Here is a 15,308-nt window from a genome sequence, read left to right as displayed (position 1 = left end):
TGTGCACAATGTCCACACATTGATCAGACAATACCACGACAAGGCTTTTTTTTATTCTTTATTTGGTATGTTCATTATTTGACAATGCCACACATATTAAACAAATCAAAAACCATCCGCACATGTTTATGCCAGACAGAACACACACACACACACACACACACACACACACACACACACACACACACACACACACACACACACACACACACACACACACACACACACACACTGATGCACAAAACAAAATGCAGTTTCTGTTAGATTAAAAAAAACAATCACAGAGTGAGTATTATTACAGGAAGCTTATTTGCACAGTCCCCAGCTTAGTATAGAAGTTAAAAGGTTGCTGGGGAAAAAAATATATATATATACATATACATATATATATATATATATATATATATATATATATATATATATATATATATATATATATATATATATATATATATATATATATATATATATATATATATATATAATATTTATATATGTGTGTGGTTGTGTCTTTTTTTTAACAGTACCCAGAGAAGATGTGTCCCTGAGTAAAAACACACCTATTTAATCATTTATAAAATGTAAAGAACATTATTCTTAAAGTATTTCCCATGAGCACGATGATTACAGCTTACATGTGAGACACAGAGAAAAACAAGTAAAATCATATTGTAAGGTTGAAGTCAGTGCACTGATTAGCTTGTATAAACAATCAAGGTTTTTATACTTCAATAAAACAAATATCTGCGCTCAAGTTGTGTATCCTTTGTAGTTGAGGGAATTCTCACAATCCTTCATGAATCCCATTTTCTGTTGGCAGTAATTCTTCATTTAATTATTCTTCATAAGTTTTCATCCCTCACTTCACAGTGAAGACTTGGTTGGGGTAGAGGAAGGAGGAACACCAGCAGACAACAAGGGGACATCATGGTCTCTCTTGCTGCAGGATGCACAAGAAGAGTTAACGTGGTGAAAGTCAGTGCATGCTTATCTTTTGACAATCAAAAATGCTTTCTTGCTGCTTAATCTATCCCATTCCATCCTGTCTTACCTGCATAGTGCTGTAGATCCAGGGGAGAAGACTGCTGACTTTGGTGTAAACGCCCGGCTTATTCTTTTTACCACAGCCAGCTCCCCAGCTTGTGATGCCCGTCACATACCAGCTGCTCTCTCCCTGACACACCAGAGGACCGCCACTGTCACCCTATGAATATAAACATTGTGAGAAAAAAAATGTCACCTTTAAATGAGCTGGATGATGAGTAGAGTGGATTTCACTGGAGGGAACTGATTTTTGTAAAACTGTCTTGTGATATCGACTGCACACCTGACAAGAGTCTTTTCCTCCCTCCAGTTTCCCAGCGCAGAGCATGTTCCTGGTCACCGCACCTCCATAAACCCAGCGGCTGTTACACACTCGTGTGTCAATGATGTCCACTGTCACTTCCATTAGATCCTTGGATACAACACCTGTTTTAAGGGAAAATATTGCATTTGGTCATAAACCTTTCTGACAGGGATATGTTACAATATTCAGTAAGGATACACATTATTTGCCATAGCATTTAGTTTTAATGCCGTACCACGGATGAATATCTTTTGTTCCCTTGTTCATATCCACCTTATTTGATTATCCATGACGCATTCTTATATATTCTTATATATATGCGTGGGTTTTCTCCGGGTACTCCGGCTTCCTCCCACAGTCCAAAAACATGCATATTAGGTTAATTGATGATTCTAAAATTGCCCGTAGGTGTGAGCGTGAGTGTGATTGTGAGCATGGTTTGTGTGTTTATGTGTGGCCCTGTGATGGACTGGTGACCTGTCCAGGGTGAACCTGCCTCTCACCTAAAATGAGCTGGGATAGGCTCCAGCAGACCCCCGTGACCCCGCAAGGGATAAAGCGGGTAAGATAATGGATGGATGGATGGATGGATGGCATTCTTATATTCTCTGTCATGTTCAAGCTGTTATTCCTTACCAACCCAGTTGGCAAATTTTCAAATAGCTTTCAAATTTACTATCCATTACATACATAGAAAACAGAAAGTCACTCGCTTACTTGGTCAGTCATTTTCCTTTTGGGAGTCTGAAATGTATTATCTTGTGTTGTGCCTGCTCTTCCTCTGATAATAACAAGCCTCACTGAATTATTTGTCTTGCATTTTACCCACAGTTTTCATCATTTAGTTGTGGCCTGTTGTAATTTTCCCTTGCCACTGTTTAGCTTAAGGGTTTTCTCCCACTAGGGGAGTTTTTATCTGCTATTGTTTATGTTTATGTAATAATTGTTCGGGGGTCATGTTCTGGTTATCCGGAAAGCACCTAAAAACGCATGTTGTAATAGACTCTATGTAGATAAAATTTAATTGAATTGAATTCCAAATCAGAAAAGTGGGATAATGTGACTGTATTGACTTTTATTTGAGTGCAGCATGAACCCCAAATCATTTATTCTTTTTCTGTTTCATAATATTAACTCATTTTTGCTTTTTAATAACCTTTTATTCAAGCTATTATTATGATTAGTGCTTGACAAATGTTTCTGAAAGAAATCATGTGCCCATCCGGTTATATCAACTATTGATGAACAGCAGTTCATGCTGTCTGAGCGTTCAGACACTGGTGTCCAACAGAGATCTCCATCATTCCTCCATTATTATTTTTTTTAATTGATGAAGATGATGATGATGTTATTCACTGTTGAGAAAACCATTTGCAAATCCAGTTTTTCATTTATGGTATATTGTTTTTAGTGTTCACTGATGTTCTGACATATTTGTTGACAATTTGGATTTCTCTTGCAGACTTTTTTAAGTTAAGTTTTTAAGTTTTTTAAGTTTTTTAAGTTTTTAAGAGTTAACTTTTACTGAAGTTTTTACCAAATTGTGAGTACAATTACCTGTTAATACCATCTGTTTGCAATAACATCATTAGTTGTTTTAGCCCCATATTATCCTCTCACAACTTATTTTGGACAGTGTTGCAGGCTTGGAAAGCATCTTACCTGAACTTGCCTCAGTAGTACCAAAACCTGAGGTCCAGCAGTGAGTTCCGTGGGGAAACTCCTTGGCAAGGGCCGGCAGGCAGGCTGGTTGAACTTTATCTGGATAAGAAAAGCGTTGTATTTCATTTTTGGAGATTCATCAGCAACTGAAGACGAACAAGAAATTTAAATCGCCTGGGCTTATTAAACTTCCAGCGTAAAGGCAGAAATAGTTTAAACTTTAGAAGCATCGACTCAACAGCAAAAAAAAAACAAAAAAAAACACTCACTGCAGAAATTTTCATGTGGATTTAACTTTTTGTTTTTTCCCAGTTATGCAAATTAGGATTTTTTTGGGACTCACAGACAAATTATCTATAAATGTATTAACATTTATGATAACCAAAATATTTTACAAGACCATACATTCTTAAATGATTAATTAATCTTCAATTAAAAACTAAACAACAATTATAATTAATTAACAACCAAATAGATTAATAGATTGATATTGAAACTTGAGCTTTTATTAATGCTTCTTTAATGTAAAGAAAAATAATTTGTTAGCTGTTACTTTCTCTAAATCCAGATTAAATTATTTTTCTGACATTTTAGATGTTTGCTTTGTTGTTCAGGGATGTTTCGTCTGTAGAGACATTTATGGCACTTTTCCACTAGTACCTACTCAGCGCGCCCCGGCTTGGGACGGCTCGTCACGCCTCGTACCTTTGTCCTCGTTTGTTTTTCCACACCCAGGTGAGAAGTGGGCGGGTTGGGGTGAAGCTGCTGTGACGTACTCGATTGCGCAACCCCTTTGTTTGTGTCGACGCAGATGAGAAATCTGCTGGAGCCGCGAGCGGCTGAGAGTAAAACAGAGCGCCTGTGGATCTTGTCGTTCCTTATCGCCCGTCTAGATCCCTTTTTTAATTCTCTCGTCAGCCACCAGGTTTATGAACATCTGCACCTCAGAGTTGGATCACCAAACAGACGTTTGCGCTGTATAATAAAATCGCCGCGAGCCACGAGTCGCTCTCGCGCTGACTCCCGCTGACTCCCGCTTCCTGATTCAAACGTCTGACGGCCCCGCCCCCCGACCAATCGGTGGCCTGTATTGTGATGACGTCAGATCCAGGGTCGACTCAGCACGCTCAGAACCTCGGCAGCCTCGGTACAGAAAAAGTATCTGCTTGGCACGGCTCCACCCGCCTCGGCCCGTAGTGGAAAAACGCAAGTCGGGGGCGTGGCGAGTAGAAGCGCGGTGAGTAGGTACTAGTGGAAAAGGGCCATTATTGATGGAGGATTTATGCCAGTTAGCCCCGTAGATGACTGCCTTTTAAAGCATTAACTCTCCCAGTTGGCTATATTACACATACTGTAGTACAAGCAAGAACAGCTTTTGATGTATCATGCAAAACTGCAGACAACCCCTTTCCACTCCCTCCTCATGCTTCTTGCACATAGTATTTTCTTGTTGACTTCTTGATACACAGATCTTAAGAACACTAAAACCTCTTACAGGGGGAATGCAGGTATGAAAGGAATACAGGCTAGTGGAGGCAAGACGTTCTGGGTTTTATTCAGTTTGTAAAAAAACAACCCCTCCTCAGGCTATCGCTGTGGATGCTATTTAGACATTAACCATTTAGCCAAACTTCACTGCAGACCACTTACATCCTTAGCAGCAATATTCATGAATGGCAGTGTCTTCTTTCAGAAAAATAGCATGGAATGGTTTGATGGATATGAGCTCAAGATGGTGATTAAGCCTCATGTTTTTTCAGATTTCCGTCAGACACCAATATTGATGCCTAAAACCATTGAACACAATAAAACTTAATTTCATCATGGGTCAGGGTTGTTTTGGGGGCCAAATGAGGCAGCTAATTATGTAGACAACACTTTTTTTTAACAGAATGAAAAACCATATTATATAAACATTGTTTTGATGAATAAAGATTTGACTGACCATTGAAAGTAACTGGTTGTGTAAGTTTGAGTAGAGCAATATCTTGGTCATTTGTCCTGCTGCTGTAGTTCTCGTTGAGTATGATCTTCTTTACCAGGTAAGGCTGAGGTAGTTGATCCAGAGACACAGCTCCACCATAGACCTTCCAGTTGTCAGGAGAGAGAGCCGTGCTGCAGACAGAGAGGTTGTTCAGCAGAAAGAACTGGACTGGATATTTTTTTTCCAAGAATGAATTACATTGCATCTCTAAGGTTTATCAGTTTAGCACTGCATATAATTGTACAATCTATCTCAAAAGTGAGTACGTTTATTGAGGTGTGAATGATGAAAATGTTTACATGGGCATTATATGTGTCAGTCACCTTGGGAAACAGTGGGCAGCACTCAGCACAAAATCAGGAGCGATCATGACTCCTCCGCAGACATGAGATCCCTTGTAGTGCAAAGACAACTGCCATGGCCACTGGCCTATCTTAGCAACGCTGCCCCCAATGATCCGGGAGGTTGACTGCTGTTTGCCACAGTCTGAAAATGACAGATATCATAACATACTATACAGTAGCAAAGAAAAAAATCTAACTTTAAAATAGGTTGATTAAGTGAGTTTCATTAAAATACCAAGAATAAAGCGAGTACTTCAGAAAAAATCGGAATCTATTTTAAATTTTTGAACTAAAAAACTGCCCTAAAAATCAAGGTGTTTATTGTGATGATACATCAAATCTGAACCATTGCACATTGAAAATGCACAGTGGTCATGTTTGCCACCAAGGCTCTACAAAACAAGGTGAAAGTCAAAGCCAATAACTTTCTCTTATGGAATTGTAAAATCAGAACCAAGTGGCAAATCCAAAGTGTTGGGAAGATTATCAGTATATATAGAAATAACATTAACAGCAGCAGTTGGTGCCAGCATAGCTGTTAGGCACCGCATCGATGGCTGAAACGTAAAACCTCCTATCTGAAAAATGCACTCTCCTGAGAGAACCAAATAAAACTGGTTTTCTCAGAAAATTACATGTTTTATTGATACCCAATAAATGTTAATCATTTTTCAGACAGGAGCTTTTACATTTCAGACATATGCATGATGCATGCCCAGAAGTATAACAAGCAGAGAAGTATAACTTACCTCCCCTATATGGAGAGCACTGCTTAATTAAGATATTTTGTGTGTCTTTATTGAAATCAGATTTGTGTTTTCATTTTATGTTGACAAATGGATGGGTGTGCAGTGTGAGAAGAACACAATGCAAGCTTGTAAGAACAAATGGAGGCTCCTTACCCAAACACTGCAGGGAGACAGTCTCCTGGTTTGTACACGAAGAACTGCATGATGACGCAATGGTGGGGAAAAAAACACGCCAGTTACGGTAAGTATGTGGAGTTACCTCACAGATTTCCTTAACAAGAAGTCAACATACCTGATATTCACCCTGGCCTGGATGAGAGACGATGTTCTGCTGGTCAGTTCTAAACCAATGGAGTCCTGGGACTTAACTGCTTTGCTAGTGTAAGATCTAAAGACACGGGAGGGGCCATTCAGAAAACTGAAGAGATAAACAGGCACAGACAGAGACCAGTACATGCAATCACTGCCTAACTGGATCTAGAAAACTCATTCGGATTCTGCCAAACTTGGACACCGAGGTGACATCTGTGCAGAATCAATTCAGGCTTAAATAGACAGCAGCAGGTGAGAAAGCATCCAATGGGACTGTGTGGGTATGTTACAGGTTGGAGACAGAGTCCTCATGTTCGCTGGCTGGGTCTGACAAAATGACAGGAAAGGTCAATTACCAGAGGCCTTAAAAAAAGGGTGTAAAAAAAGATTAAAGAACGGAAATAAATGTATGTGCCTCAGTTGTGCCCATTCAAAAGGGTTAACATTTAAAATCACTAGTTTTTTTTTAAATGTGGAGATAAATTCAAGTATTTCATTTGTGGTGTTTATCACAAATGTGATTTGGCAAAAACCCATCCATCAATCCATCATCTGCCACTTATCGGGAAGCAGTTTGTGAATGGAGCAGTTTGAATTATGTTCAACTACAGGACCATGATCTCAGACTCGTTGTCTCATTGTCATTGTCGTTCATACATGACAGAAAACTTCTCTACACTGACCGCAGGTGGTCTTTGTCCAGTCGGACCAGTTGCACAGATATACAGTATATCTGTTGGGGGGTTCCCTCTCTCCGGGCCCGTCTTTGGTCCCCCGCGCTGCCTCTGCGGCGGGGTGCTCCTTTGGTCCTGGAGGGCCGCTTTTGTGGGGGCGGGTGCACCTGCCCGCGTCGGCGGCCAGGGCAGCTCTGTCTCTCCGGGCAGGCTGGCCCCTCGCCGGGTGGGGGTCATTGGCCTGGGGGGTGTGGGCCTCCTGGCTGCATGTCCGGCCCGGGCCGGGTGGTCGGGCTTGCCTGGGTCCCGGTCCGCCACCCTGGGATCCCTGGCTGCCTCTTCCCGTGGTCGTGGGGGCCCCCTCGGCTGCCGCTGGGGGGGGACGGGCCTCGCTGGCGGTGGGTAGCTTAGCTCAGATTGTGACGGTTGCTGCTCGTGTTTCTGCCAGTTCTGTGCCCGTTTCGTGTCTGTTTTTTTTGTTTGTTTTTTTTTTTTGCAGATTTCCAGTGTTCGACGTGTGCCTCCATGTGTGTTCTCGCGTCCTGGATTAGCAGCGGATGTCACCCGCCCCCCCCCCCCCCAAAAAAAAATTTGGGTTTGTATGTGTGTATGTGTGTGTATGCGTATGTATGCGTATGTATGCGTATATATATGTATGTATGTTAAATATAGTAACAATGCACATATATATGCCTTAGGTTCTTACCAGCATGCCAGCATGGTATTTACCATTAATATGTGTGCAGACAAAAAAAAAAAAGGACTGTCAAGGCCTTTGCCTGTGACTACCAACCATCCAGGAGCCTAACATTACCTTTTGCAGGTGTTGAGTAGTCCCATGCAGCTAGTTAGGAACGGGCCTACCACATTGTCATCGTTTTTTTTTTTTTTTTTGTCTAACTGTTTTCAGTCTAAGCTTTGAGAAAAATATGCAAGTTAAAATGGTGACAGTACTCTCTGAATCCAAGCTGAGTGCAGATCTGGTTGGCGTAGTTCTCGTTCCAGCCTTTATAACACACTGGTAGGAAGCGGCCATCTTGAGCTGTCTTCACCTGAAGAATGTTTCCCTCACCAAATCTTACTGGGAACACATGAAGTCAAAATTAATATTGAGCCTTTAAAGGGAACCCTGGCTATTAAGACATGTAAGTCTTAAAAGATAAATGTTGGTATCAATTATAACAATGTGATATAAAAAACCTTTTTGATGTCTTCGTTTTTATAAAATTTGAAAATATAATTTAACTCGTAGGTCGCCATTGTTGTTTACACCGCAATGCATTCTGGGTAGTGACGTCACACGGTTGCACCTGCTGTCCCCCGTACACTGTTTTGACTGTTCAACGAGATAATCCAGACGATAAACATGTCATTTGTTCAGCCGTTTCAATTTGAACCCGAGCACAAGGTCAATGAGGAAGACTACACTGAAAACATATCTCAAAACGAGCCAAATGAAGACCAAAAAAGACGGGATGAGGCGAGAGTGGGACAAAATCCCAGCAACCGCGTCTCAATGCAAACAGAGGAGGAGAGCGTTTGCTGTCAAGAGCTCGTGTTTTTGTCAGCAGCTGTTCACTTTAAGCTATTGTGTGATAAAACGTATTCCAATATCAATAATTTTGGAGATTATTATCATCCACCGCTGTCCTATGCTTTATAAATCATTAGGACAGGTGGCGCCGCCAGGATTCAATAATAGGCACAGAAACAGTCCGTCCACTGCTCTATTTCAGAGTCTCACTCGGCCTGAATATTATACTATCCATTAGGGAGAGGATAGGTTGGTTGGCTATTCAGTGTTCAATAAGTATTTCAAAGATCTTTTTTCCTCAAACAAAACTTTGCAGTGACAAATTGGATAAAGTGCGCACGGCGCACTACACATGGTGACATTATTATGCACACCTCCACACAGATGCAAACATAAACATTAAGGTGTCAGCGCATCAGAAACAGATGAAAACACAACTAAACATTAAAGGTGATGAGCGCACCCAGAAACAGATGAAAACACAGCTAAACAGGTGGCGGCGCAACAGAAACCCAGATGAAAATGCAGCTAAAAACATTAAGGTGACGGCGCACCTACAAAAAAGTAGTAAAAAAAATAAATAAATAAAAATACAGCACCATAAAGCATGAACTATAAAAACACCATAAAACTCAGATAGACTAACCGACCACACGTTTAACCTAGCAGATAGCCGATGCTACAATAAAAACCCCAGCCAGATCTGGCGTCATTAAATTAAATAAAGATGTTCTTGCCTATTTGACGTGAAGTCTGCGCCTCCCGTTTTGTCAAACTCCCGGCCGGGCCAGTCCCCTCAGCCTCTGGTCTGTCATCAAACGGTGGACCCAAGGGTATGCACAGTGCGTACAGGATTCCGGCTGGCTGCGCCGCTGCATTAGCCTATATACAGTTTAATGCACTGGTAAGATGCGCACGACTTTGATCTTTTTTTTTTTTTTTTTTTTTTTTACTTTTTTGTAGGTGCGCCGTCACCTTAATGTTTTTAGCTGCATTTTCATCTGGGTTTCTGTTGCGCCGCCACCTGTTTAGCTGTGTTTTCATCTGTTTCTGATGCGCTGACACCTTAATGTTTATGTTTGCATCTGTGTGGAGGTGCGCATAATAATGTCACCATGTGTAGTGCGCCGTGCGCACTTTATCCAATTTGTCACTGCAAAGTTTTGTTTGAGGAAAAAAGATCTTTGAAATACTTATTGAACACTGAATAGCCAACCAACCTATCCTCTCCCTAATGGATAGTGTAATATTCAGGCTGAGTGAGAGCCTGAAATCAGCCGTATAGAGCAGTGGACGGACTGTTTCTGTGCCTATTATTGAATCCTGGCGGCGCCACCTGTCCTAATGATTTATAAAGCATAGGACAGCGGTGGATGCTAATAATCTCCAAAATTATTGATATTGGAATACGTTTTATCACACAATAGCTTAAAGTGAACAGCTGCTGACAAAAACACGAGCTCTTGACAGCAAACGCTCTCCTCCTCTGTTTGCATTGAGACGCAGTTGCTGGGATTTTGTCCCACTCTCGCCTCATCCCGTCTTTTTTGGTCTTCATTTGGCTCGTTTTGAGATATGTTTTCAGTGTTGTCTTCCTCATTGACCTTGTGCTCGGGTTCAAATTGAAACGGCTGAACAGATGACATGTTTATCGTCTGGATTATCTCGTTGAACAGTCAAAACAGTGTACGGGGGACAGCAGGTGCAACCGTGTGACGTCACTACCCAGAATGCATTGCGGTGTAAACAACAATGGCGACCTACGAGTTAAATTATATTTTCAAATTTTATAAAAACGAAGACATCAAAAAGGTTTTTTATATCACATTGTTATAATTGATACCAACATTTATCTTTTAAGACTTACATGTCTTAATAGCCAGGGTTCCCTTTAAGTTGTATGTCTACATTTTCAACAAAAAATGACCTTAAAAGTTAAAACAGAATCTAAAAAGCCGTCCTGCCACACTTCCTTTTGTTTGTATGTATGTATGTGTGTACATACACAATGTACACAGTACAATTATCGTTGATCTATAGTCGATCTATAGAAAATAAAGCCCATTTAATCAAAAGCATTTTTGACATTGATGCTTAATGAATGCTTTGTATATAAAAGGGAACATCACATCCTTCCGTGTGTTGTTCATTTAAAGCATGTCCAGTTACCGTACCTGTTACGCCATTTTCTTATCCTTATTCTCAATCTCATGTGTTAAATTGATCCTGGTGAGGACAATCTTCATATATGCCCCAGACTCACCACAATTTGTTTCATCGCTTCCCAGTTGGCAGTCTCTAATACCATCGCATTCAACAGTGCTGTTGGAGCAGGTGTCATGCTCTGGCAAAGGCAGATTGTCATTGTCGTCATTTTTGGAGTCGTCATAGTGGATCTCTGTTGTTGCTGACCTGGTGCCATAATGAACTGTTTTGGGAGTAGAAAGGGGGGGGGTTAAGATAGTAAGGCATATAGTGTCATTATGTCTATAATGTCTCAAAATAATCTCTATCAAGTATGCAAGAAAAAGGGGAAAGGGTCATCAGTAAACAAAGTATACCTCCAAGCCAGATGGCGACTGCCAGGAGAGCAAGAACCAGTATGGCTGACACTGACGCCTTGTAACACTGTGCATTATTCCCGCAGCAATTTTTTTTAGTTTTGGGGGCTGTAGACAGTACAGAAACATACAACGATCTTCATCTTTTACACACTCACGTTCATTGTTGATGTTCACTCAAACTGCAGGTATCACTTACGTGGCCTGAACTCGGTGACTTGAGGAGCAACCACAATGGGAGGATACTGGGGGATGTAATGCGGCTGGTTTGGTAGTGTCAGGCCAGGGCCTGAGCCATACACTACTTCTTCATAAGACTTGAGAGGGGGCTGAGTGTGCACAGCAATAGAGTAGTACGGAGGAGGGGGTGAGTTCTTAGAGGAAACAATAGAGAGGAAGTAAATCATTTGTTAAAGACTGTGTAAAGAAACTAAGAAGTCTTTGTCCATTACTGAGGCATTTCCTTGTGGGAAACAGAATACCTTCATATAAGAAATTTGTTCTTAATTTGCTTGCCTGGTTAAATAAAGGAAATATATATTACATCTATTATAATGAAATTCGATAAAAGAAAGAAAAGCAAGTCACTTGTAAATTTGTGGTGAAGTTTACTGATTTTGGAATCCACTGTTGTTCATGCAATCCTGACATAGTTATTGAGTCCATGTTTAAATCCACAAAAGGGTTAAAAGCCTGGTAAAGACACAGTCAATATATCCTGACAATAGTACCTGAAAGCAGGTGCCTCTCTGTATTTGCGGCCGAGGGGCCAGGCCCCACCAGATGCTGAATTGAAGTAAGTGTAACAGAATCAAGGACCAATTATGGCAGCACCATTGTGAGACCATCTAATTAAAATATTGGGATGATTTACAGCAGTGCGTAATGTACGTCAGTTTTCTGCGGATGGCAGGATGCCCAGCAAACTAGATTGGTTATTTTTTTTGGTAAGGGAGTGCGCCACTAATACATGTAGCAGAAACCCTGCATTTAATAGGCTACTGAGCAAATTTGGGTTGTAAGCAGCATCACAGAAAAATGAGACGCTACGTATAACTGTAGAGTGCCCCACTGGACTTTTAATGCCAGAGAGACCACTAAAAGATTAGGTTTAAAAGTTAATTTCCTCATTTTTCTGTCATGTACTTCTCAACTTTTCCTTACTCACATTTCCCAGTACTTATATCAGTTTTTTCAAACAAAGGACTTAGTATAAGGAACAAAAAATCTTGATGTTGAACTACCGAAACTGCATTATGACAGAAAAAAGGACAGATTAAAAACATCTGTGTTTGTAGAAGGATTAATGAATACTTTTTTCAGAGGTTTATGTGTTTGAAGAGTCTTCTATGCACTTATACATATATAGACAATCAACTAAAGGAGTAGACGTGTATTTATTGTTCTCAGTCAACGTCAGTCACTTGCTTAATACGGTATAGGTTTATACTGCTGTTTAGTGCATGTGGATTGAGAAGGAGGAGTTCACAAATATATAGCTTGTTATGTGGCTCAACTTGTTTGAATGCAATGTAACCCGATCACCTGTTTGCACTATGACTTAAGCACTTACAGAAAGCGATGCAAACAATGCGACAAAACAAGTTTTTCACATTTCTGCAAGCTGTTTCCATCATCTAAAAGAAGGTTACAATGAACAGAGTCAATGCAATCAGTCAGGATTCAAAGAACAGCAAACTAAGACATCTTGATGGATTCTCCATTCTAGTAATAGTGCTAGTTCATGTTCATTTCTCCATTTTTCATTAGTCCTCAGGCCTTCATAAACTGTCAGATAATCTGTGAGAGGACAAGCATTGTTTTCAGAAGACAGTTTATAGTGTATGTTGGTCAAGTTTCAAAGCCTGTCTATAGGTAAGATACTACCCATCTAATTGAAATGGCAGGGGAAAAATAGGTGGAGGTGTCAGTTTATCATATTTCATTAACAGTGCCCACATGATCATATTGCACAATTACCCTGTCACTTATCATGGAAAGATTCCAGTAAAATTAAAGGATTATGCATTTATTACCCAAATAATGTAATCAAAGATAAACTTTCAAGAAAAGAAACATGAAACTGCAGTATCCTTTTTCTTGCTGTTCATTTCTCCTTTTGTAGTCCTTCTCATATGGATGAAAGAAGAAAGCTCCATCTATATTTACTGAAAACATGTATGACCTGGGATACATAGGGTGTTGATTATCCTTACAGTCTTAACATTTTTTGATTACTTTGTTTTTTGTGCACACATACATACATACAAACATACAAACACAATTGAGGTTACCTAAAGAACTGCCTATATACTTTTACTGATTTTGAAAAATTCTCCTGAGTAAATCATTAAAATGCTCATTGTATTACCTAAAGACCAAATGACAAAGCTGGAAAATGGGCTCTTTTTCTTCCATCATGAAAATGCCATGATTTTGAGTTGAAATATTCAACAATAATATTTTAACTAGTTACAAAATATGAAAAAAAAACCTCCTGCTGCTTGGCAGTTAGATTGAAACACGTGTAGTATCATTAGTTGTGAACCATTAATCATTCAATAGTTTTTAACTGCTGAGTTTGTCCCCACTAAATTCTTTGAAACCCAACCAGAGCAAACAAAGACAAAGATAAACACAACTGCTTGTGTTAAGTGACTCCCGATACTGATTACAGAGTAAATTTGACCATTTGGTGATCAAGAGACACAAAGACATAGACTATAGCAATAACAACTTGGGGGATTATTTAAGAACAAAAAGGGAAATAATAACTTACCGATTCATGCTTTGCCATTTGAATCAGTGCAATAACAAGTGGAGAATGGAGGTGAGAGCAGGTGGGTGGAGCTTTTTCACATCCAGGTTTCTTCAGTCACAGAGTCATGGTCAGAGCATGGTGGCACCTCGCTGTACACCTCAACTCCTCTCCCTACTTCCTTTTACACTTTTGAAAGTATGATACTCAGCAGTGCCTAACCAAACAATGACTGGAAGGTTTCCACCCCCTGCCCTACAACCACAGACCTCCAGCGTCCTTCATGAACTAAGTTGTTCATTCTTGTGTCACAGAAACGGGAGTGCCCAGAGCAGCGCCTTCCCACCTGTCAGACCGGTTTTATAGCAGCCAACAGTACCAAAGCTGGTTTCCCCGTGTGAAACTTCAATATGAAAACAATAACATAGGGAGCGACGGATGTTTAGGGCCCGAGCACTTACAGTGAGAAGGCCCTATTGTATCTGTAGGAATTTGTCCTTCTTTCTTCTTTCTTCTTTCTTCCGACGAAAGGAGGGCCTTTTTGCCCCCCTAAACGTGCCCCAAAAGTCACCAAATTTTGCACGCAAGCCAGGCCTGGCGAAGAATTTGATATTTAATGGTTTGCATTAATGGGCGTGGCAAAATGGCTCAACAGCGCCCCCTAGAAAACTTTGTGCCTCAAACCCCACAATACGGTTTGACGTACATGCACGAAAATCGGTACACACCTGTATCATGGCCCAACTTAAAGAAAAGTCTCTTGGCGCCATGGCCAAAACCGAACAGGAAGTCGGCCATTTTGAATTAATCGTGTAATTTTGGCGCAATTTATGCCATTCCTTTGACAGTTAATACGGCCCGAACCGTAACGTGCAACCAGGTGTGTTATACATCAAAATGTGCGTCTCGATCCTGCGACGACGCGCATTACTTTTCTCAGTCAAAAGCGTTACCGTGGCAACGCTAGGTGCCAAAAAGCGCGACCCCCTTCATCTGATTGGTCCATATGTTCCTACTTTCTGCCATAACTTTTGAATGGTTTCACATAGAGAGTCGTGGGTGGTGTCAACTGACTCGGTTTTGAGTCTTTGAACATAATTGGTGCAAATTAGCCCTGCCCCTTCATCTGATTGGTCAATATGTGATAGTTCCTACTTTCTGAATGAACTGACTGGCAGTGGCAGAGTGCTGTTTTGTTATGCAAATGTGTGTTTCCCTTGTAAATGAAAGTTTCTCTCTAAAAGTCTTCTCTCTAAATAAATCTCGTAATGAGTAGATCAGCTCTGCCATGTTTTTCTGTTGTTATCTTGTGCTAGTGAATTGAATAACAACACAACAGTCGTCTTATTTTCTCCTAGTCTCTGAACATGTGGACATTTGTT

At 40.5% G+C, this 15,308-nt stretch overlaps 1 protein-coding gene across 1 annotated transcript; it reads right to left on the bottom strand.

The window, feature by feature from the left end:
- Positions 1-461: 461 nt before the first annotated feature.
- tmprss13a (transmembrane serine protease 13a) lies at positions 462-14,220 on the bottom strand. Its single transcript, XM_061720337.1, has 13 exons — positions 13,948-14,220; positions 11,368-11,542; positions 11,169-11,276; positions 10,871-11,035; positions 8,028-8,154; positions 6,380-6,475; positions 6,241-6,284; positions 5,318-5,480; positions 4,956-5,125; positions 3,011-3,109; positions 1,328-1,470; positions 1,052-1,204; positions 462-940 (listed from the first exon to the last, which is right to left on the bottom strand). Exons 1-13 carry the CDS (start codon positions 13,963-13,965, stop codon positions 926-928), a joined length of 1,476 nt encoding a protein of 491 aa, XP_061576321.1. The 5' UTR covers positions 13,966-14,220; the 3' UTR covers positions 462-925.
- Positions 14,221-15,308: the final 1,088 nt, after the last annotated feature.

This window comes from Cololabis saira, chromosome 4 (assembly GCF_033807715.1).
Source record: "Cololabis saira isolate AMF1-May2022 chromosome 4, fColSai1.1, whole genome shotgun sequence".
NCBI classification, from domain to species: Eukaryota; Metazoa; Chordata; class Actinopteri; order Beloniformes; family Belonidae; genus Cololabis; species Cololabis saira.
The sequence above is the reverse complement of the archived record's forward strand: the minus strand, read 5'-3'. Positions and strand labels throughout refer to the sequence as shown.